At 42.3% G+C, this 22,646-nt stretch overlaps 4 protein-coding genes across 11 annotated transcripts in view; 2 read left to right on the top strand and 2 right to left on the bottom strand.

The window, feature by feature from the left end:
• LOC112458041 (protein roadkill) overlaps positions 1-14,948 on the top strand; it is an 83,971-nt gene extending 69,023 nt beyond the window's left edge. For 5 of the 7 annotated variants that reach the window (XM_025021446.1, XM_025021447.1, XM_025021445.1 and 2 more), the window contains 7 exons: positions 6,673-6,817; positions 9,320-9,441; positions 10,195-10,346; positions 10,601-10,740; positions 10,830-11,007; positions 11,223-11,544; positions 11,704-14,948. In XM_025021446.1, coding sequence (XP_024877214.1) covers positions 6,740-6,817; positions 9,320-9,441; positions 10,195-10,346; positions 10,601-10,740; positions 10,830-11,007; positions 11,223-11,544; positions 11,704-11,848 — 1,137 coding nt within the window. In that variant the 5' untranslated portion in view covers positions 6,673-6,739 and the 3' untranslated portion in view covers positions 11,849-14,948. The remainder of the gene's footprint in view (positions 1-6,672; positions 6,818-9,319; positions 9,442-10,194; positions 10,347-10,600; positions 10,741-10,829; positions 11,008-11,222; positions 11,545-11,703) is intronic. The other 2 variants (XM_025021444.1, XM_025021442.1) reach the window with 1 other exon arrangement.
• Positions 14,949-15,035: 87 nt separating this feature from the next.
• Positions 15,036-18,362, bottom strand: LOC112458042. 2 transcript variants are annotated; one of them, XM_025021448.1, is made up of 6 exons: positions 17,978-18,362; positions 17,684-17,791; positions 16,390-16,453; positions 16,184-16,288; positions 15,477-15,672; positions 15,036-15,339 (listed from the first exon to the last, which is right to left on the bottom strand). In XM_025021448.1, the coding sequence occupies exons 1-6, from the start codon at positions 18,087-18,089 to the stop codon at positions 15,229-15,231; spliced, it is 696 nt and encodes a 231-aa protein (XP_024877216.1). In that variant the 5' UTR covers positions 18,090-18,362; the 3' UTR covers positions 15,036-15,228. The 2 variants fall into 2 exon arrangements, with proteins under 2 accessions (XP_024877216.1, XP_024877217.1); XM_025021449.1 differs by lacking the exon at positions 15,036-15,339 and adding an exon at positions 15,740-15,773 and having other exon boundaries at positions 15,512-15,672.
• An 88-nt stretch (positions 18,363-18,450) lies between these two features.
• On the bottom strand, positions 18,451-19,403 carry LOC112458044 (huntingtin-interacting protein K). The gene is made up of 3 exons (XM_025021450.1): positions 19,144-19,403; positions 18,903-19,010; positions 18,451-18,819 (listed from the first exon to the last, which is right to left on the bottom strand). Exons 1-3 carry the CDS (start codon positions 19,297-19,299, stop codon positions 18,724-18,726), a joined length of 360 nt encoding a protein of 119 aa, XP_024877218.1. The 5' UTR covers positions 19,300-19,403; the 3' UTR covers positions 18,451-18,723.
• A 125-nt stretch (positions 19,404-19,528) lies between these two features.
• On the top strand, positions 19,529-22,642 carry LOC112458030 (Fanconi anemia group I protein-like; the record flags this gene model as incomplete). The annotated part of the gene is made up of 10 exons (XM_025021428.1): positions 19,529-19,792; positions 19,907-20,190; positions 20,258-20,425; positions 20,491-20,705; positions 20,991-21,187; positions 21,257-21,393; positions 21,470-21,690; positions 21,791-22,140; positions 22,219-22,351; positions 22,427-22,642. Coding segments are annotated over exons 1-10 (2,005 nt in total), but the record flags the coding sequence as incomplete, so codon positions are not given.
• Positions 22,643-22,646: the final 4 nt, after the last annotated feature.

Genomic DNA, 22,646 nt, shown 5'->3' with positions numbered 1-22,646 from the left:
ATATGATAAACGCTGAAAAGAATTTATAACGAAAGGGTTAAGTTGATCGGAAAGGGAAGGGAGAGACGTGAGCGACGCAGAAAGGAGCTACGTAATACTTCTAATTTCGGGAGATTAAATTATACAACGAATGTCGCGCACATCCATGAATATGTTCTATACGCTCTTAATTAAAATTTTAATGTTCTCGATATTATATTTTTATATTTAATGTTATTTAATATTATTTTATTTCAAGACAGACATTTAAGTACGAGAGAGGAGCAGCTTCATTCAATAATTACGCGATATATTATTCAATCGCGTTAACGTGCATCGTAACAGCATGCCGATGTTTTCATTATTTTCTGCGTAGTAACAGCATCGCAGCCTGAATTCCAATCGGGAAACTGATTTGCACTGAAGCGCACCACGAATTATCGTCGATGATTGTTGGACTGTCATTAACAGCCGTTATACAGAGAAGGATGTTTGTTTGTCACATTACGTATAATTTTATATTTCAGGGTGTTGCATCAACTCGTTTCGCAATTATTTAATTCGCACGTTCAACGCAACAGCAAAAAAAAATTTATACATGGTTTGCGTGTTGCCGCGTAAATGTCGAGAATCGAGAACCTTTACTTCGTACGAGCGAGACGACGTTCGTCATCGCGTGCTCTTTGTGCGAGGAGATCTTCATATGCCTGTTATCGTAACCGTGAACCTTGAATCGGTGCGCCGCGAACGAATGCGACGCGTGGCGATGCAACATATCTGAGAACGGTGTGCTGCCTAGCACGGATAAATTTTCAAGAACAAAAATACGAGCTTAGAAGACAAGTGAATTAGTTTGCACTTAACTTATTTTAAAACACCATAATTAATACAGTATTATTAATGTTGACTATAATTTCGATTAGCTGTCCATCTCTTTCTCTTTCCTTTCCCTCCATTTTGCCCATAAGAATTGTTTTATTAACTCAATATTGTCGCAATTGCCTCATGACGTCAGTCGCGGCGCATCATGCAGGAATGCATGAATGAAGAAAGGAAATTTGCTGCGACTGACAGATAATAACGAGCCCTCGTCATTTTCTTAGTAATTCTTCTCCGAATATAATAGCTTTGTTCATGACGCACATTCAGGAGTTTGATAATTTAATGTGTATAGAAGCCGTTGAAATGAATTGATTTTCGTTTCAGTTTAAATATTTTAAATTAGAACAAATAATTTAATTTTTTGTTTACTTATATTTAAATCCATGACAAAGATAAAGAAAAAAAAAGAATTTAAAAGATTAAAAGATTGTAACGAATTTTGTTCTTTCTTTTTTGTCAGCAATATACTAAAATAAAAAAAAAAAACTAAAACTAATGAACGTCCATAAGCGAATAATAGCTTTATTCGCGCCGCATATTCAGGAATTTGATAATTTAACGTGTATAGTAGCCGCTAAAAATGGAGCGATTTGTCACTTCGGCTTATTACGCAATTATTTGAAGTATAGAACGAGTTTAGCGTTCCTCGATATCGAAGGCAAAAATTTACCATAATTCGATAGAATATCTCTAGATTATCGCTTGTCGTGAAATATTTGAAAGTCTAATAAGCAGATAAGCTGCGTAATAAATGTGAACGACTACTCAAGTATATTGGTTAAATATCGGATGTTTCCTAACTGCAAGAGACGCTAATAATATCGTGTCTCTTCATTAGATTTCTACTTATATATTTCATTTGAATTTACATGTAAATCTTACTTCGACGAAATCTCGTCCTCTAGGCTCGAGCATTTAATCTTGAAAGTCGAAGGGTAGCGATAACTATGGAGTGCCTGCGTGTTCATATTTGCGCTGTGTCGACCGTATCAGCTCGAGATATGTGATACCCAACGCAACACGTCACGGGGTACATACATAGATTCCTTATCACCTCCTTGGAGACACTGGCGGTCGATGCAACCATCCCTTCCCCCTCGCCCCCGCTCTCTCTCTCTCTCTCTCTCTCTCTCTCTCTCTCTCTCCCTCTCTCTCTCTCCTCGCGTTACGGCATCCGTGATTCTTGCTCGTGGTTGTTGTTCACTGTGCGGTGCAGGCTGGACTGGTTTTCGCGAGGCTGAACCGACAACCGGCCCGTCCATCCCGTCGCCGGTGCATCTTCCTCGCCAGAGCGAGCGATCGCCTGTCCTCGACGGAGCGACAAGTCGCGGCGCGTGCAAAACGCGAAGGCGAGTCCGCGGCATCGCATCGTACACACGCCTGCTCGCTCGCTCGCTCGCGGCGCCCTTGAAGAGAGTCAGCCTTTGTCTTATCACACACTCCGACTTACGCCGAGTAGCGTCAACCTTGACTCCGCCCCTCTTCTCCGCCGCGTCTCGTCTACTGACTTTCCTGCGAAAATCGACCAACAGCGTGCGGTTTCTTCGACTCCGCTTCGTCTCGCCGAGCCGTTCCCCCTTGCCCTTGGGTCTTCTTCCTTTTCTTCCTTTAATGGATTTCCGTTCCTGTTTGGATAAAGTACATAAAAGTCTCTCTTAAGTCCTGAGATGACGGTGCCATTTTTTTGGAGCAGGACTAGGGCAGCAAAGAAAGATACGAGAATGTTTGCGATCTTTCAAAGAGATAAAGAACGCTCTTTCTACCTTTTGTTACGAAAATTATCTTACATTCTTAGATTTTCTCTGATAATTGTTATCTGTCACATTAGTTACTTTATTATTCATCAATTAGTATGTATCGCATAGTAAGGCAGGATGTACAATAGGCAGAATAACAGGAAGAGAAGAGGTATAAAGAATGAAATAACAAGGCATGTGCATAGAATCCGAGGAAAAGCGATGCGGTACGTAATGGTGGGGAATGTCAAATGAGCTGTGTAACAGCCAAGGTTGTATATTATCGTTGTCAATACATCAAGGCCCTGGTGTACATATACAGCCACGTGTCTCCGTGGAGGAAACGTAGCGTTCGGTATACCGAAATTGAATCTCTCTTTGATAACGGAATATCTGCCTCTCCGATGTCAGTTTCATATACATCTAACGATAGTATCACGTACGAGATCACGTATAAATTTGTTGCAGCAAAGCGCAGCATATGCCTGGACGGTCCGTCGTCCAGTTTTTTTATTTTCTCCCGACATTTTCCGAAATCCACGTTGGATGAAATAATCGAAAATCGGTTTTTTTTTACAGAATTAATTTTTATGCGGTCCCAATGTCGAAGCGAGGTTGTTCTCGTTGTTTCTCGGTTGCGAAACTTGCGAATCGGTTATCGCGGTTACACCGGCGCATCGGCGAGCTACGCGTAATCGTGATAATCGTAAAGCGGCGGATATTTTTAGCCTCCTCGCGCTCTGCGCCGCACTCGGTCGCCTCCGCGACCTTCCGATCTTGACACTGAGACTTCCTTTTTCTATCGCTTTTTCCGCGAGCGTGTCGCCGGGCTCGCTCGCGCGCGCGTGTCGCGCGTCAGTTAACGAACGTTACCTGCCTGCCTGCCTGCCGGTCTTACGAAACGACCGGATGAATCAGATACGGAGATAAACGCATCTAATTATGCGCTGCCGCCGAGTCAGCGTGGGAGGCGTCGATAGGGAGCGACGCGGGATCTAAATTCGATCGTGACGAACGAGAAGACGCGGGGTGGGGAATCCGCGGATTCCCTCGGGGTCGCGTTACGCATAAAGCATGTTTTTCGTGGAAAACGCAACTTCATTCTGCGCGACGCGGATCACGCCAACCTTCGTGTTGTTCTTATCAACAATTACGTGGAGGAGTTTGTTCAATTACACGTTATCAGAGAAGCATAAAATCATCGGCAACTGAAAAACAACGTCGTTCGGGGATATTTTTATGAAATAGAGAGAGAGGGAGAGAGGGAGAAACGTGGAAGATAACGCGCGTGTTTTTCAGCACGGAAAGTGAAAACGCAAACGAGATAACAGTGACAGACGGCAAATGAAGTACGTCGAGACAAAGACAAGTACGGGCAAGGATTAAATTAAGAACCGCCGTTGGAGAGCGCGAGAAAACAACTCGGAGGATTGGTTTCTCGCGGAATTAAACGCAAGACGCGACGGCATTTAACCCTCCGTCACCACAGTTATTTTTACTATTTTTTTTGCGCCTCTGGGTCCATTTTGTCCAGACGCACTTTCTTTTCATTATAGGCTTTCAAAAATTTTGAAAAAATTCAAGTTATCCATTATCCGCTTGTGCCCAAAAAGACCCAGGAGGGTGACGGAGGGTTAAACAACCAGGGAAGAGGATAGAAATATATTCGGCACGAATTGCGGCGAGATTTGGCAAGAAGCTGCCCGCGGTGCCCGCGGTGTCGGGCTAGCAGGCACTGTAATTACGTGATTTCGACGTACTATGGACGGTTTTCACCTAACTTCCTCGTTTTCACCGGCGAGCTTGTGCCGGGGCTCCGTTCTACTTTCCCCTGAACTCTCGAGGTCTGACCCACGCCTGTGTATTAAGTCGAGTCGAATATCCCTCGATCGCTCTGACAAAGAGATGTTGATCTAGGGCTCGCTCGCGTCCTCCTAAACTCAAATCCCTAAATCAAACGGGAAAGAATCCCTGCCTTTGTGCGACTCCGATCTTTAAGTATTATCGAAAAGATAATCTTTGCAGGAAAATAATTTTTTTAATTATAATACAATATCTGGACACGAGTAACGTTTACGCTTTTATATTTCGATTACTTAATTGACATTTATGTATTTATTGCGACATTAATTTAGGAAGATCAACCGTCTTTCCGTTTGTTATAGTTCCTTTTTTCTTCTTAAGATGAAAATTAAAACAATGATTCTTACGAATTTACATATTCTGTATGACATTTACACTTCTAACGTCTTCTCATTGGCGAAACATCTCGCTGTTCCGCTTATACTTTCTAGTGGCAAGGCGCGATCGCTTTCTCACAAAACGGAGCGCCGGTCGGAGTTACGATAAAATCGTTTGTGTCTCTCTCTCTCTTTCTCTCTCTCCCTTCTTGCCGTCTTTTTTGCCCCGAATAACGACTCTCCCCCCGCACGATCTGACGATGCCCCCGGCGGTATCTAGCGCAAAAGCGACGTGGGAGTATAGCGTTGGAAGTGTGGCGTGGAAGTGAAAGTTACAGCGTCGAACGCACGAACGGCCGAACGGAGAACGCGATCCGCTCGAAAAGTCGAGTCGCGACGCGATTCTCTCTCTCTTTCTCTCGCGAAATCGAAGAAATTCGCCGCACGAAAGTACGCTATGTGAGAAAAAAACGGAGAATCCTGACGATGTAACAATACGATAACGAATCGAGGCCGCGACTCGATTTGCTGTACGTCTACATTAAATTTTCAATTAAAGTCAGAAATAGAGCTGTTTTCCGGGTCCATCGCTTTCTCTGAAGCGCGCGGCTCTTTATTTCAGTTACTATCGCGTAATTATAATCGAAATTATAATATTTATATCTCTTCTATTTTGATTGACGAAATATTAGCTGCTCGAGGTATTCATCAATAAACTTTAGACTGAATAGATTCTATCTATCTCGAAAATACACATTCTATTTACTCCTTCTGGCGATAAATAAAACTATAAATAAAAAGAATTTTACCATACTTGCTTTATCCTATTGGAAAATTACCGCTACTCCTCATTATTACTTTTATTACTTGTCACTCTGACGAGTTTACCTTGTCAAAAGATATACTTTCGACGCGGCAGGCGCGCGAATCTCTTTGCATCGCGAACTCGAGACAAGAGTTGGCTCGATTCGGTTTCCGTTTCCTGGTTGGTCGGGTCGTCCGATGCCGTCCGATGAACCTGCGAGGCTAATGTACTTGACTTGCCTTCCGAGCGGTTCCGTACTTGGCACCGCACGTGAACACCATCGCGTGTCCTACGTACCCTTCCTCCGTCATCCTTGCTCTTCCTTCTCGCTCCGCGCCTCTCTTTCCGTTCCTTCCCCTGCTCGTCTTCCTCTGTTTCTCGCGATCGATGACGGTTTTTCCAAAGAGTTCAATTCTAGGGGATTCGTAATTCAACGAACGTCGTCGTGAGACAAAGTAGTCTTTGTTACGCATATAATGAACACAGCAAACGGAGTAATACAGGAGAAGATACGTGGCAAATATAAAAATATGTATGTATGGTCTATATCGATTTTCAGTCAGGTTACAAGGACTTTCGCTCCCACAATTACATTTTCTTTCTTTTAACTTACAGTCTCTATTGTATTTAATTTCAACAGCGTCGAACTTTTCGTATACATTACAATATAAAAATATAAAAATTGTATTTCTTAAAAGTGTTATCGAAATAGCGAATACTCGACACTCTCGACAGTGTGTCCCGGGAATTAATTTTCAATCTGATGGTTCGGTCGAGTTCGCGGGATTCATCGGTCAATTATAGCCACGTTGCAATACCGTTTTGCCCGAGTGTCGAACGCAGATCCCCGCCGCGCCGTCCGTGCATCACGGGCATGATCCAATAAGCTCCTCTGTCCCGGCGTACTCTGTCGGTCGCTCTGTCCAGAAATATGGAGAGGGTCGACGACCCCGTGACGTAACACGCGCAACACGCGCGCACAATTAACGACATTCTGCCGGGCGTATACGGGCGAGATGACTCGAAACTGCCGCTCTCGTATCCACCCGAATTAATCCGGACGACTCACGTTTTTTTTTTCCTGTTGCAGACTTGCGGTGAGCGACTGTGCGCCTCAGACGTCGCGGGTCAGCTCGAACCTGCACAGCAGCAGTAGTATGGCGGTGAGCCGCGTCCCGAGCCCACCACCGCCGGAAGTGAACACCCCCGTGGCCGAGAACTGGTGTTACACGCAGGTACGTTTCGTCGTTGGGTGGTTCATTGTCCTCCGCTGGCGCTCCGCCGCGGTTTTAGCGATCGATTCACCTGCGCCGAAATTCACCCAGTCATCGTGAGCGGCGGAAATTAGAGTTGTAGCAGATTATATTGGCGTCTTTCGGTTTATCGTGGAAAAATAACGCGTCGAATAGGCAAGAAACTTGTCCAACTCATCCTCTTGTGATAAAATAAGCAGGTTTAATAGTAGGTAAACTGTTCATGTATACACTGTTAAATTTGTAGCGTCAAATTGTACTCAATTTGAGTTATTTTTACCATTTATATAGGCTACTTCATATAGGAGCTACTGCTCCTATTCAATATGTCGTTAAATTGTAATAACTAAAACAATGTTGATTTGACTAAATCAATGGAGTTAAAATAATATTATTTTGTGTTAAAAAATAATAAATTTCTACACACATTATAAATATTATCTCAAGGTATTGGTTTAAATTTTATTCTTTGATATTTAACGGTGTATAATGTTCTGTAAGACTCGACGTGTTACAGAGGAAAGAAAGTTGAAATTCAACTAAGAATTTCTAGCTAGCATTACACTGTCTTCACGAGATGGAGAAGTTCTGCCGGTAGAACCCGTCAGATTCCACTTGAAGCTCCGGCTTAGTCGCTGCGATGCCGCGATGATTGAACCTCCGAGCTTTAAACGTACAAATCTCCTTTGCTCGCGTTTCTTAAATACGAGATACGTAAATGGCATTTTAATGTTCACGTATCGTAAGTTTCGTGTCTTAATTTTGATGACGAAAGTCAAAGACTTTGGTTCGCTTCAGATCCTCTCCAGTGGAAAGGATTAAACTCTCGGATCTATTTCAACGATTGTCACGAATGTTTACGGTACACGCTTCTAATCGGTCTCTTTCTCCTTACTGCGACTTGGTATAAGTTTTTTCTTTTCTCCGTTTACACCGTTCTTTCTGTCTTTCATCAATCAGGAAGGATCTCATCTTCGAACACGGTAGAAATATCGCCGATCATTCGCTTGTGGCGCTGACCAGCACCGTTTTCCTCGTACAAGGACACGCATAATCGTCTCACAGATGACCGATAAGAGGCTTGCGCAAAGTTGACCATTTAATGAATACTAGACGAATAGATTTGGCCGCGGGCTATCGCTTGTTCACCAAGGTCGCAACGCACGACGCTGACGTCAGAGATCATTGACTTCTTCCGAGGTCTTGACCTTCTCGCGTCTTTCTTCTCTTCCTCGTTTTTTATTCGCCATCGTCCGTTTTAGATTCCCTCTTTCTCTCTCTCTCTTTCTCTCTTTTTAGATACCCGTTAATTTTATATTATATTCGACCGTGTTGAGCTAAGCGACGTTCACGAGATCTTGGACTTCATGAACGACATTCCTCGCGTTTAACGTTTCGTCACAGCCAGGACGAAAATTCCCGATCCGATTAGTCCCAATCCGCGATGTCGATGCATATTAATGCGAACTCCCGCGGCGAGAAAGAGAGAGAAAAAGGCGGTCACATGTGTCGGAACCGTTACCGACAAAAGCGGGCGGAAAGAAAAATGCTTCGTCCTTCGAAATAACAAAAGTCACGCCTCTACCGTTAAAGCCGTTTGTGTATTCTTTAAGGGAATTGCGCAAGCAGCCCGAGAGAGAGGGAGGGGGGATCATTCGATTCGACCCTGGACCTCTCCGCGCCCTCCCCGACTCCGCTCTGTCCCCCTTTGCGCTACCGTATGCTGGTACTTGTAGTACTTCGCCTTCAAGGCCGATTTCGGCGTAGTCGAGAGAACTTCGTTCTGCCGAGGGCTTTTCACGGACTCGACATTAACATATAAACGAACCGTCCGTCTATGATCGACGCCTTGTCCCGAGAGAGAGAGATCCGAATACACGCGGCTGGCTTACAACAATGACATTTATTTTTTTCTTTTACGCGGACAAAGAGGAATACTAATTGAATGTAGCGCGAGGCGAGCGACTTGTAAACACGGTCAGGACAGCTACAACATGATTTAACCACGACGACGGACGTTTTACTATGTCGAGCTGATAATCCATAATCACCGGATGTGTCTCACTTCTAAGAGTTCAACTGCCGTTCGGGCAGTTTAGCTGACTCAAGTACGAGGAGAACTCGGTTCAAATTTAAAAAAAAAAGGAGAAATCCTGGTTTCCACCGCGCCGGGAAGAAGTTTGTTGTAAGAGGTCCCGATTGTTTCGCAGCCCCGAGCCGTTTCTCGATATTTTTCTAGAAATTCTTTTCGAGATATTTCCCCACCTCCCACAAATATTTAACGCGGAGATCTCACGGGACCGAGTGGGGACCAGATAGATTTTGTAAACTGTGAGGATCTTGTAAACTGGACGCCCACGACGACGGAGCCGTGGACGCCGCGTGGTGTTTGCGTAGGCATTTTAGCGTAGTTAGATTATTAAGCTAGCTTCCACCGGGATAAACTCTGACGTGGTATCGCATTTGAAGGTCTTATGTGCACAGGTGAAGGTGGTTAAGTTCAGCTATATGTGGACGATAAATAACTTCAGCTTTTGCCGGGAGGAGATGGGAGAGGTGCTCAAGTCGTCCACGTTCTCAGCAGGGGCCAACGACAAGTTGAAATGGTAAGGATCGATCCCATCGACGATCAACGACAAGAAGCCGCGGGAACAGATCCGGGGAAAAAAAAGATAAGAGAGAGAGAGAGAGAGGGAGGGAGAGAGAAAAATTGTTTAAGATTCTTTGCATTGCATACGAACCGAAGCGAGACATAACGTATCGTGCGGATTCGGTATTGAATTAGACGATTAGCGGAGACATTTACATCTGTTGACACGTTCATTTTGGCGCTAAACGGAAAGTCTGAGCAGCGCGCGGTTAATAATACAGTCTATATATAATTCGCCGGGTTTACTCGACAAAGTGGCACGCTTGACATTGTAAATTGCGCGGCCTTTGTCCGTCGATTCCATAGTCCGAGTATGATTGGCCGCCGATCTCGAGTCGCCTTGAGTCAGCACACGCGCGGCGCGTTCCACGTGTGGAAAAACAGAGTGTCGGAAGTCCTAGAAATGCGAGCTGCCGCGTTTAGCGCCTAAATGAACGGTGAGAATACGAGCCATTGTCTCGCCGCGCGAGCGTGCTACATTCCCGGCTTTATATTTTCCCGTTCGCGTTTGGCACGGCGAAAAAACGCGTTTCGACGCGGCGAGACAGAACACTCGCCGATCCGGCCGATCTGCGATCGGCTTTCGAATTGAGGGGAAGGACCTTGGGGGAGAGATAAATTTCGCAATTTGCGTTGAAAGGGGACGAAACGAGAAATCGCCGTCAAGGCGACAGCAGTCGTGTCAATTGATGCGCTAATTGGTTTCTAGGTGCCTGAGAGTGAATCCTAAGGGCCTGGATGAAGAGAGCAAAGACTACCTGTCGCTGTATCTCCTTCTTGTTTCGTGCAACAAATCCGAAGTCAGAGCAAAGTTCAAATTTTCTATTCTTAATGCCAAAAGAGAAGAAACCAAAGCAATGGGTAAGTCGGCAAGAAACGTTTACGTGCGCAATTAATCTGTCAGCGTGTATACACGTGCGGATGCAATGCAGGGTATTTTAAAAGATTTAAAAATTTCGTCGACTTGCGACGTGCGATTTAATAACGCGACGATTTTCACAACGACGAAAGTTGTTGGCTTTCAGCTGCGCCGGCGGTCCGCGTAACGATAAGTCGGTACGCGGGTGAAAGATGTACGCCGGCCTGAACGGGTCTTTCTCGTTTTGTTCTTGCAGAGAGCCAGCGTGCTTACAGGTTCGTTCAGGGTAAAGATTGGGGCTTTAAGAAGTTCATCAGGAGAGACTTTCTTCTGGACGAGGCCAACGGACTGCTGCCAGACGACAAACTCACGATATTCTGTGAGGTATATACCTTTGTATGTCGATTGTAACATCTACTCGATCTCGTTACTCGCGCATATTTCGTCGGCTGAGCCGAGCACCTCTAATTCCGTTATCTCCACAGGTCAGCGTGGTGGCGGACAGTGTAAACATCTCCGGGCAGAGTAATACGATACAATTTAAAGTGCCGGAGTGCCGGCTGCCCGATGATCTCGGGCTGCTGTTTGAGAACCAAAAATTTAGCGACGTAACGCTCACTGTCTGCGGAAGGGAGTTCCAGGCGCACAAAGCAATTCTCGCAGGTAAGGCTCTTCGTCCACAACTCTGTTGTGCTTGAATGTATAATTAAAAGAAATATATACATATATATGTGCAATATGCAAATACAATGTGCAATACAATATGCAAAAATATAGAATCTTATCCCTTTGAGTAAAATTATGAGTAAAAACTGATAACGCGCGTCTTTATGCTAAAGAATGATAATTTTGAATAATTTTGCAATTGCGATTTGCAGCCCGAAGTCCCGTCTTCTCGGCAATGTTCGAGCACGAGATGGAGGAGAGAAAGAAAAATCACGTCGACATCACCGACGTGGACCACGAAGTCTTGAGAGAAATGCTGCGATTTATTTATACCGGTAAAGCGGCGAATCTGGAGAAGATGGCGGATGATCTGTTAGCCGCGGCGGACAAGTACGCGTTGGAGAGGCTGAAGGTAATGTGCGAAGAAGCACTTTGCACAAGTTTAGCCATTGAGAACGCGGCTGAAATCCTCATACTTGCCGATCTCCATAGCGCCGATCAGCTGAAAGCACAGGCGATAGACTTCATTAATACGTAAGTTAATTTCGCGGGAAAGAAGTGTGCCTGCAACGCACACACGTATGTCAGCTCATCGGCTAAAAGATAATTTTGCTCTTTCAACGATCAAAATTATATTCTTTAGCTGTGGGTGAACGCGATGAAACTCGCGATTTCTAATCAATGCTTTTACAGACATGCGACGGATGTGATGGATACCGTGGGTTTCAAGTCCATGGTGAATTCCCATCCGCACCTGATAGCAGAAGCTTTCCGGGCTTTGGCGACCCAGCAAATCCCACCGATCGGACCGCCCAGGAAACGAGTGAAACAGAGCTGAAAGCAGTCACCGCTGACCCCGGGCACGACCTCTACATCGCCCCCACCACTTTTGCATCCCTCTTGAACCTTTGTGTACAGTGATATAATGAAGTATAGTAGTGCTAAATAAATGTTTCCTAGTGCGCCACTCTCTGGTCTAAAAAGAAAAATCGACGACGAGAACCGATGTGAGAATCACCCCGACGTTGTCAACGAGCTTCGGTTGAGGGTATTCAGAAATCGATGGCAAGAGAAAGAAAATCGTCTTGTCCGTTCGGTCGATCGAGGGCGAGTTTTAAAAGAGGCGCTCCCACACATGCTCGGACTTTTTGTGTTCAAGTAAGTGTCGATAGTGAGAGAGAACTCGACGTGATGTGACCACCATTAGCGCGCTGCTCGTTTCGACTCCGCGCGTCGAAGAGAAGAACAAGATGTCCGAAAGCCTACGTATCCGCATTCATATCCGCGCATCCCCATCAGCATCCATACTTCTCGGCCTGAGCGCGAGTCGATTCAGTAAAAGCGGCAACAGCAGCAGCAGTACCATAGTCGCATCGCGCTCGTTTTCTTCACCGTCAAAACCCCGATGCCAATCAATCTTGATGACACGTTGGAACATGTCATCAGGATTATCACCGTCATTGTGGACTTGCTTTCGTTTCCGTTATCATCGAACGAACGGACTGGAAGCAGACGGTCGCGCGAGACATTAAAGACACGGAGTGTATAGCCAGAGAGGACCAAGGAAAGGCGAGGAGCTTCTCTCCACGTGACTCGCCGTCGCGATTGCCACAACAGCAACAGCAGCAACAACAATACGCGATGCACGAAGGAAGTTGTGATAGACGTCGGCCAGACGATTTAAACATTTTGTTCCTTTGTCGAAAGAAAGCACGAGGAGAAAAGATGGATCAAACGGATGTCCCGTAGCCGCCGTACGCTCGACGCGTCGAGCACGGAGAGAATTAAATACTTTGTTTGTTTCTACTGATAGTAGTGATCTTTTTAGTTTTTAACGCGTCTCAAACTCTTCCAAGACGGAGAAATCATTCTAGTTAGTGTTCTTTTTTTATGATCTCTTTCTCTGAATATTATTATTACTATTAATGCTACGCAATCTGTGCCCTATGTATTTTTGTATATTTTTGTCTACAGATAAACTTATCTCTCCCCCTTTCCCTTTTGCCACGATAAACCTTACCCTTGTTTCCCGTCCCCCCTTCCTCCGTCAGTAGGCACAGTTTGTCTTGTTTTCTGGAGTATTGCATACTGTAAGCGAAGTGATAGGATCGAATTATTATTATTATTAATTATTATTATTAATGATTACGTTATTAAATTTAGGGTTGTCCATAATTTATCGGATTCACGTTGAATATCACGGGGGTGTATATCCTCACATCCCCCGCGCGCATACTGGTTACATTTTAGAGACGTTATGATCCGCAATTCAAAGTTTGTATGTTATTTACGTATTGAATAAAAAATGGACGAGAAGAATGAAGAAAGAAAAGACATATTAAAAAAATCGTGTAAAATAGAAACGTTAGTCAATTATAGCGCGGGACGTTAATCGCTCCCTTTTTTTCGCGTCGTTAATTTGATTGGTCTGTAAAATTGCGTGTGGTCAATGAACTGAATTATGGGCAACCGCAGAGGCGAAAAATAATAATCAATCGTTTAGTACCGTGTACTGGCTTCCTGATCCTCCGATCTTTAGCTTTATCGAAAGCCGAGTTTTAAATATGTGGAATACTTATTACCATTTACACATCATTAATGATGACAATTAATGCCATACATGTTCTGTGATAAGACCACTTGTAATTACTGCAATTGTATAATCGATCCTTTCTAGAGACAGACCCCCTCCCGCTCCCCACCCCCCATCCCTTGACGATCCTGGCAGCCAGTGAATTTACTTGTTATATAAAATACATACGATAAGCGACAGTCGTTATCCGGACAGTCCCAAACCTAGCGTGTCACTATCGATTTTAAGATTTTTACACTGTACATATCTGCTGTGTATTTTATAAGAACAAAACAAAATCACGTACGAGGATCCCATACTTTTACGAAAACCGTACAATAATCAAGTAATGTATAATTTATTTCGAGTTTACAGACTACGCTAAACTCATGTTCCTTGAAAACACACTACCGACGCTTTATAACTTATAAACGTAACGTAACGCCGAAAAAATTGATACAGATTAGGAGGCGCGCATTCGTTGCGTAGCGTCGTCGAGCGAAGCGATATCGCGTCATAGATCAAAAGTTTGAACCGATGGAAATCTAGTTAGGAGAAATTTTCCACTGTTTTTCTACGTCAAATCTTTTTATTTGAGTCTTAGGTGATACAGGACTTAAATAAGAAGATGAAAAAAAAGAGCAAAAAGAAAGATTTAGATACAAAAGCGGGTATAGTAGCAATTTAAGGAACAGACTTTGGCCGTGCTGATTCATATTTAAAAAATCTGCGACCATTCTCTAATTCTCATATCTATCTTTGGGACTGTGCGGCGATTTCTTTCGTGGAACACACACGTAACGTTGAATGTCTTTTCCTAGAGAAAACGAAAAAGAAAAAAGAAACTGGAAAAAAATAAGAGAGCAGAATAAAGCTAATTCTGAGATAGCAATTCGTAAAAAATACAGATCGAAAGGAAAACAAAAATTGTACACACATACACAGATGTAGGCGCAATTCCGTACGAAACCCGCAGCAGGAATAATACGAGCGTATGACTGGATATAATTTGATAAACTATTAAGTACAAGTAAGACAAGTGTTACCTCATCATGATGAAAGCCGGCGCGTGTTGGGTGACCGATTGGGATCACCACCGTCACTAGCTACTACCGCACGCTCGCTCTCTGACAAATACACATACATTACACACAACATGCATACACACAAATCCGTTGTATATTGCATTTAGAAATTTGAAGCGCTCTTTTGTAAAAAAAAAAAATTTTTTGATGGTTGCGGTAGTGGCTGATCCGCGAGAATTGTTACGCGCGCCGCTCATTGAACCCAGCTCATACACGCAGACATTCATTTTCCATTTTACTTTAAGTCATTGCACCACATCAAATAAATGACATTTTCATTATATAACGGAGCGTGATTTTTCATTACCCCTCCATCGCTACGTTTAGATCTCTGCGTGCGAATCGCGAGATTATCGAGATCGCGATATTGTATCACGACCAGACGAATTCGGTAAAATCTAGAAAAGATTTTGGAAGATCGAGACTTTCGGAGTCTAATACAAACGAATACCCGTAGCACCGCACGACTTTTTCTTAAATAAATCTACAGATTACGTTTTATTCGAGTGGCATACATAATGTATGTACACGCAGATGGACGATTGTCTGTAAGAGTTATTATTACATGTGCTGAGCAACGGGAAGCGAAGAAGGGAGTTCGTCGGAGTCTCGCGATTTTTCCTGCGGTTTCGGCGTTCCCGGATACGATGGCGGAGCTTCCTGCATGGACGCCTGCAAGTAGACAAAATTTTATCGTCACTCGAAAAACATTTTTATCTCTCATATCGCGGTAAGTTTTAGCGAACGTATATCTTTATCAGTATATCTTTATCGTAATCAGTAAACTAAAAATATGTTAATCTATATACTCTGTTGTACGGAGACGAATAGAGAGGAGGAGCGCAGGAAGATGGGTAGACGGGCGAAGCATTGCGGATGACCTCGTTGTACGAAGGCGGTCTGTCCCGTAGGCCCTCGATGATGGTGCTGCACTGCGTCACCAAGTCACGCTCCTCGTGCAACACGACGCGCAACCTTCTGCGTTCTCGTGCAACCTGCCTCGTCCTGAATTACGAAAATACATTTAAAGTGCCTTACAAGCGGGGAATTATTTGCATCTTCAAAGTTTTACCTCGATGAGGATTGCTGTGCGCGTTTTTCGATACCTTCGAAGAATCATGAAGAGTATTAGGGAAACAAATTTCATCGCGCTTACGAGACGAGTAAAAAGTGTATACTTGAAGGACTAACTTTATAAAAATTAATCGATTTATTTGCTTATTAATTTAAGTCTTAAAAAATTTTTTAAGAAAACGTTGGAACATGACCGCGATTATAATTGCTTTTTTATTCATGCCACCAGCATGCGGTTGCGTCAGTCAAGACGCTCAATCAATTAAGATTGATATTCGAGATTAAGGAGAAAAAAAACAAGATTTAGCAGTTCGATAACGAAGCTACATTCGTCATGAAATGTCATTAAATTCGACAAAGTCATGTTCGCTTGCGAGCAGTAATAACGGGTGACAGCGGAGAAAATTAAAAGGATGAATTTATCAGACGTGCCCTCGCCTACCTGTTGCATATTTTGCAGTAAACTACGATCAGGCCGACGATACCGAATCCGAACAGTATGGAAATACCGATTTGCGTCATTAATATCAGTTGCTGCTGCGTATACCTGAAATAAAAATTGCCGATTATTAAACTGGGTCTCGATCCAATTGGGAAACGAGGCACAGTTACATCTGCTGGCGTGCAAGCGACCTCATTAATTCTTACCGGCACATACCACAATCCGCGCAGACACAGCATGAAACGCTATAACAGCAAATTGCACACTTATCTGCAAATTTCAAAATGTACAAAAAATTAAAGATTTTTCAAAATTTACAGAGAAACTAGAGATCGTAAAGATTCTTAATACTAATAATTACAAACTACCAATGTGCGCGGAGCATTTTTTATCGTCAGCATATTTTGTCAGAAAAAAATCTTACTTTTTAGCATTAAATATAGGTAATATAACGATATACAATGTTTTTTTATCGTGTCGCAATGCGATTTGTTTGAGGCGATCGCGATCAAGTACGCGTGTTTACAATTTATGTCTTATAAAAATACACAGACTGCTAGACAACGTTACAGAATAATACAGTGTTGCACTAGATACAATCTCGAGTTTTGACAGACTTAACAGATTCTTTTCTCAAGATTCAGTTTATGTAATGATGATGTAAATTATTGGTACGCCTTGATTGTGATCCGGTTATTGCGATAAAAATGTACTGTCGAAAAATATACGAAGTAAAAAGTTACGTTGTCGTTTTACGATTTACATTCTAATTACTCTCAAGAAAAACATTCATAAGATGAAAACTGATTATCATATGACATTTCGCATACATTCGTTGTCGCATTATAGAAACGTAATCATCGTCGAAAAATATGATGTAAAAATATGCTTTACAATTAATTACGAAAATTGCTGTGCGCGTCTTTCGATTTGAAAAATCATCAGGAGTATATATTTCAAAAAAAGGTAAATCGTCCTGGATCAAATTTAACTTTCGCGCCAAACTGATCAGTAATCGACTTCATATCTGAATCAAGCGCGAAATTTCACTTAAATTTAGTACACGCAAACTAAATATGATTTAAATTTCGCGCCACTCTAAAGTAAGTTCCTTAGAAGAGCGCAAAATTTGAATCAAATGTAATGTTCATTAACTTTCATCGAGATATGTTCTCCCCATAACACGATTTTTCAAAGATATCGAAAGACTATAATTCTTGCGTTTAATTACTTAGAAAAAAACACACATTTACTTAAATACATATGTATTTTAAAACGTATATATCATAATTATATTAATAATTATACTATATAATTAAATATTTTAGTCATTCACAATTAATATAATTGTATACATGCGCGCGCGCGTGCGCGTATGTATGTGTGTGTGTGTTACAATTATTGTGCATTTCGAATGACACTTTGAAATGTATTTCATACACACAAAATAGATGTGTGGTGTCTCACAATCGTACACGAAAAACTTCGATATTAACTCACCACCATAACGGAAGCAGGAGCACGACGAGTCTTGCTTGACGTCACATTGCGTACAATTATCTAGAGATGCGTATCTTTCCGAAATCTCGGGAAATCTCGCGACCCAATCTGTTGAAACACGGATTTAGATAGACACTTTACAAAAGGATCACGCCATTGAAAGATAGTATTCTACGCTTATTAATACGCACTCACTTTAAAGCGCGACAAGAAAATTGAAAATATTTAAGTACGAAAAAATTAAAAAATTATATTACATTACATGTGTATACGTTCAAATATAATGTCACATACCTGAGTTCTCGATTGGATTTATCGCAATGCAAAAGTATAAATATCCCAATAAGAGTAAGAACGAGTAAGAGTCCATGATGTCACATCTATTTATAAGCAAATAAAGAATCATCCAAACTTCACTTGCGCCGACATAATTAACGAGCAATCACGCGTTTCTAGCTAGATAACGTAGAGATGCAACAGCGATACGCGCAGAAGAAATAGTTTCGCGACAACAAACACATTAAGACAATGTAAACCGGCACCCAATGCAAATGTACTGAACATTCTATATCTTAAAGCCTGATATTTATGCCCATATTAATCTTATCAATATGAACGCATCGTCTGATAACGCATCGGTAATCAACAGGCCTCGGACAGGAACAGATATTTCCTCGTATCAATAATGGCAATGATTTCTCTATATTTTAAAATTTTGACGATAAGGCGTCAAGGCGGACATGTTACCTTCAGTAAATCACTTCTGCTACACATTATAAATGCATATATTTATATATATATATATATACTTATTACAATACATCACTGTTATTATTGTTTACTTATAGCACTCGCGTTTGCTTAACAAGTAGGCGATACGAGAGAAAACGATGAAAATATAAATTACTTAGAAAACATTGTAACGTACGTCAGTAAGTATTAATAAGCTAGAGTCTCGGGACTCTTGTTATTCAATATATTTTACAGTGGAATTCAGAGATACGATACCAGATCTCAGGACCAATTTCTTCTGTACAATTTCAATTAGTTAGCGTAATTAATGCCTCTACGATATCGCCCCTGTGTTCCCTGAGAGTTTGTTCAGCCAAGATCCGACTGATCTCCATCTCCTTCATCTGAAACCAGAAGACACCACGAGGTCTCGCAGGTTCCAGGTTCGCCACTTTGGATTTCCAAGCGGGGCTAGCCATGTACTCACAATCAAGTCGACGTCCTCTTTCTTAATGGACACTTTGAGCAGCTCCTTCTCCTTCGCCTTCTTCTCCGCGGCCTCCTTGTCTCGACGGTCGCCGATTATGCTCAGGGCCTGTTAGACACACTTTTTAATGCGAAAACCGAGTTAACCTCGAGTCAGCACTCGGGATCGACGCGAGTAGCGTGGGGACGGGCTGGAATTCTAGTTTACCCGGGGGAAGAGGAGGACAAGCGAGAACACTCACGCAGGAAAATCCATCGGACGACGAGATCTCCTTCTCCTCGGCGTAATCGGTCACCTTCTCCAGGTCCGCCGCGCCGCTGTCGTACTTGGCCGCCTTTTTCTGCGACTTCTCCTGCTGCACCTCGTCCGAGTCCCCGTTCACGTCGTCGTCCGCCATCGTTCGCGCCAGTTCAGCGAAAATAAACCTAATATTAATTGTTATTCGACCGCATAAACGGATCGACGTTGTCGCCCGGTCATCGAAAGTCAACGAAAGTGCCGATCGACCGCCATGCTAACCTTAACCTCACTCCTGCACGTTTTATCTGCATCTTTTGCACCTCGGCTTCTCGTCTCTTTCTTCCCGACGCTTCGCTGCGTGTATCTCTCGTTTCAGGCGCGGGGGGTTCTAGGGAGTGCAAGCGAGACGAGAGCGGACCTGTTTTTTCTCAGATTGGCAGACCGGTTCTAGGTTGCCAGGTTAAGTTAGGTTCGCGCGAGCGGGAAATATTATTGTTGAAAACGTTAGGAAAGAGGAGATACATGTTTATCGCTCATAAATAACGCAGTTGAATTGTCATTCCGAGATGAGCGCGAAACTGAACAGTTTGCTTAGCCAGAAGGACCGGGCGCAGCTGAACGAATTCGTGCGGGAGACCTCGACTGAGGAGGTAAAGAATGCAAGTCGCGTCGCGAGATATGCCTTGTTATCTACATGCCGATTGTTTACGAGATTACGTTAAGATTCTTGATAAGACGGTAATTAGACGGTAATTTTATTACAGCTCACAAAGATAATATCGAGCGGAATTTGCAACGCGGACATATCCCGGGTGCTGGACGAGGTCCTGCAGGTATGTTCCGAGTCGGAGGGTCTCTACGCCAAGAGAGTCAAACTTGTCGAGTCCGCCCTGAAGGCACTGGGCAAGACCAAGGTCTCGATCAGTCACGCGAACGAGATCGTGAATCGGATAGTGGTGGACTTTCCTAACTACCCGAAGCTGCATCTGGTCAAACTGGTGGACTTCTGTCTCGCTAGTATTCGCAACAATGATGACGAATTCAGAAAGTACAATCACTTCGCAGCCTTATTACGACGGAAAAAGGAAAGAAACTAACGTTATGATATGTTGCAGTTGGAAGGAGCTGTTGCCTGTTTTGCTGGAAGTGTTGGAGGAAGAGAAATATATTAGTCACATGAACGGCGAGGTTTCTGGCACCAAATACAAGTCAATTATTGTTAATAACATATGCAACAGTGAATGGGATACGCAGATAATGCCCTCGCTGGCGAGAATGTTTAGGTAAGAGTTGTTGATAGAAGAAGTAAATGCATAATTGAGAAACTAATGACTTTTTTTATACTTAGAGATATATCCTTGGAGAAGGAGGATCATGCTATAGTAATCACAGTACTCTGCAAACGATTACAAGATATATCTCTTGAGGAACTGCCTCCTCTTGTGCATCAATTGTTAAGATTGTGCGCTAATCAGGATAGTAAATACCTCTTGGAAGCCTTACGAAAGTATTTCACCCTACGCTTCTCGCAAACTGACGATACTGACACTTTTGAGACTATAGGTAAGAAAAATATAGTGATGTAGTTTAATTATATAACAATGTATTAATTATATAATATTAATTAACTATATAACGTAATTATACCATTACATCATAAACATAAAAACATACGATACAAGTATATGATCAATAGAATTTAATTGTATAATATAATTTTAAAATTATGTAAGGAAAGTCTAAAAGAATTTAATTTTAGTTGTTATAATTTCTGAGTTACATTTTTAAATTATGTATGACATACATATTTTTCTTTACGGATCTTAATTTTTAATTGGTGAATTACAGATGTGGTAAATCCGAAAGAAGTTCAAAGCATTGAAAGTACAGTATTGTATCACATATCTCAAGCGGCAGAATTGAATCACCAACATATAAGAGACTACATCAAGTATTTCAAAAGCGTGTCACATACCCCTGAAGCTATATTAGAGCCTTTCATGCTGTCCGTGCTGCTCACAGTTGCTTCTATTGATGAAAATCAGGTGATTAATACGTTAATTCTCGCATATTTTAATGCTTATCTTATACTTTGACTCAATGTAATGTTGTAGATTTTCGAAATGCTGCGAGCGGTCATTAATAAACGAAACGAAAATGACAATAAACTAAAAAATAGTGCGTGGTTGAGAAAATTGATTCCTGATTCTTTTAGCATAACGGCTGTGATAGGAAACGTCATTGAGGCGAGGTAAATATGCAGTGCATTATATGAAACCTTAATATCAAATCTTTTAATACATTACTACATTATTTTAATTATATAGTAACAGGGATCGTCATTTAGTATTGAAAGGCCTTGTGGATCTCGCATTTGTTCTTATGGCTGCTGAGAATAAAATGAAAACGGGTGCGCATCCTTTATGGCAGATCGGTACAAAGATACTCCAAAAGATTATGAGAAAGCATCACGAAACGGTCGCGACTATATTTCAAAAGTTGATTGATAAAATAACCGCCGGTGGATCGTGTATTTTTAAATATACCGGTAGGTTCTGATGTTCTGATTAGTTAACTAATTATTGTAAAGCTCGTTATTCATAATTTAAACATTGGCACAGCTGTTATTATTTATCGTTTATTTACAGATTGTTTAGCGTATATGTGCCGCAAGTTAACAGTTCTGGTACTGGATCATCAAGATTCTATAATAATGCTTTTCGACCAGATCTCATCTATACCTGGAGAGATTGCCATTTTTATCGTATCCGCGATATTTCCATTGATACGAGTCTCAGTCAGCATAAGAGAACATTTAGTCTTAACATTGAGAAAGGCTCTCTATAGAAAGGGTACGTCTAATCGACAAATGGCGGTCAGTGGGATTTTGGAAATGTTAAGGAATGTGAAAATGCACTCTCTGAGCGGTCTTGCGGTGAGCTCTAGTCAGTACGGAAGTTCATCGACTGGCGCGAGTTCCACGTCCATCTTGACTCAGGTTTTATTACTCGTATCGTTAGAGTCGATAAATTTTCGCAACTGTAAAATTACTAATTGTTCTGACATTGTTTCGCAGGTGACATTAGAGAGAGGCACTCAAGCAACAGGATCTACCTCAAGATACAATAGAACTTTATGTTACGATGTATTGGGCATTTTAAGAAGATGTTTCACTCATGAATGTGAAGTTCGATTACACTTATACAATGGTACGCGAGATTAGAACAGAGATTATGTTACCTTGTTCGCTAAAAGATTATAAAATAATTAATTAATCAATCTAGGTTTATATGAAGCCATGTTGAAAAATATCGAGATAACGGAATATATATTAGAGATGATATTGCCGCATTTCAAAACCTTTTTTGAGGCGGACGAGAACGTTGTGGTACCAGTTAAGCTGGAATTATGTACGGCTGTCCAAGGGGACCAAGTTATATTGCAAGAACCTCTGGCGGAACTGATACTCACACTGCAAAAGATTTACATCAAATCGGCCTTAAT

The sequence above is a fragment of the Temnothorax curvispinosus genome, unplaced genomic scaffold (genome assembly GCF_003070985.1).
Source record: "Temnothorax curvispinosus isolate PA1 unplaced genomic scaffold, ASM307098v1 QBEX01008615.1, whole genome shotgun sequence".
NCBI classification, from domain to species: domain Eukaryota; kingdom Metazoa; phylum Arthropoda; class Insecta; order Hymenoptera; family Formicidae; genus Temnothorax; species Temnothorax curvispinosus.
This window is presented reverse-complemented; position numbering and strand designations above follow the sequence as displayed.

What these genes read in the sequence shown, in the direction of transcription:
- LOC112458044 (XM_025021450.1), bottom strand. Translation starts at nt 19,299, where the DNA reads ATGGCGGACGACGACGTGAACGGGGACTCGGACGAGGTGCAGCAGGAG. An exon ending in CGTCCGATGGATTTTCCTGC is followed by an intron (nt 19,011 to 19,143) that starts GTGAGTGTTCTC and finishes TGTGTCTAACAG; the next exon opens with GCCCTGAGCATAATCGGCGA. An exon ending in AAGAGGACGTCGACTTGATT is followed by an intron (nt 18,820 to 18,902) that starts GTGAGTACATGG and finishes TTCTGGTTTCAG; the next exon opens with ATGAAGGAGATGGAGATCAG.
- LOC112458042 (XM_025021448.1), bottom strand. Translation starts at nt 18,089, where the DNA reads ATGATTCTTTATTTGCTTATAAATAGATGTGACATCATGGACTCTTAC. An exon ending in GCGGATTGTGGTATGTGCCG is followed by an intron (nt 16,289 to 16,389) that starts GTAAGAATTAAT and finishes TTTTTATTTCAG; the next exon opens with GTATACGCAGCAGCAACTGA. An exon ending in TACTGCAAAATATGCAACAG is followed by an intron (nt 15,673 to 16,183) that starts GTAGGCGAGGGC and finishes TTCGTAATTCAG; the next exon opens with GACGAGGCAGGTTGCACGAG.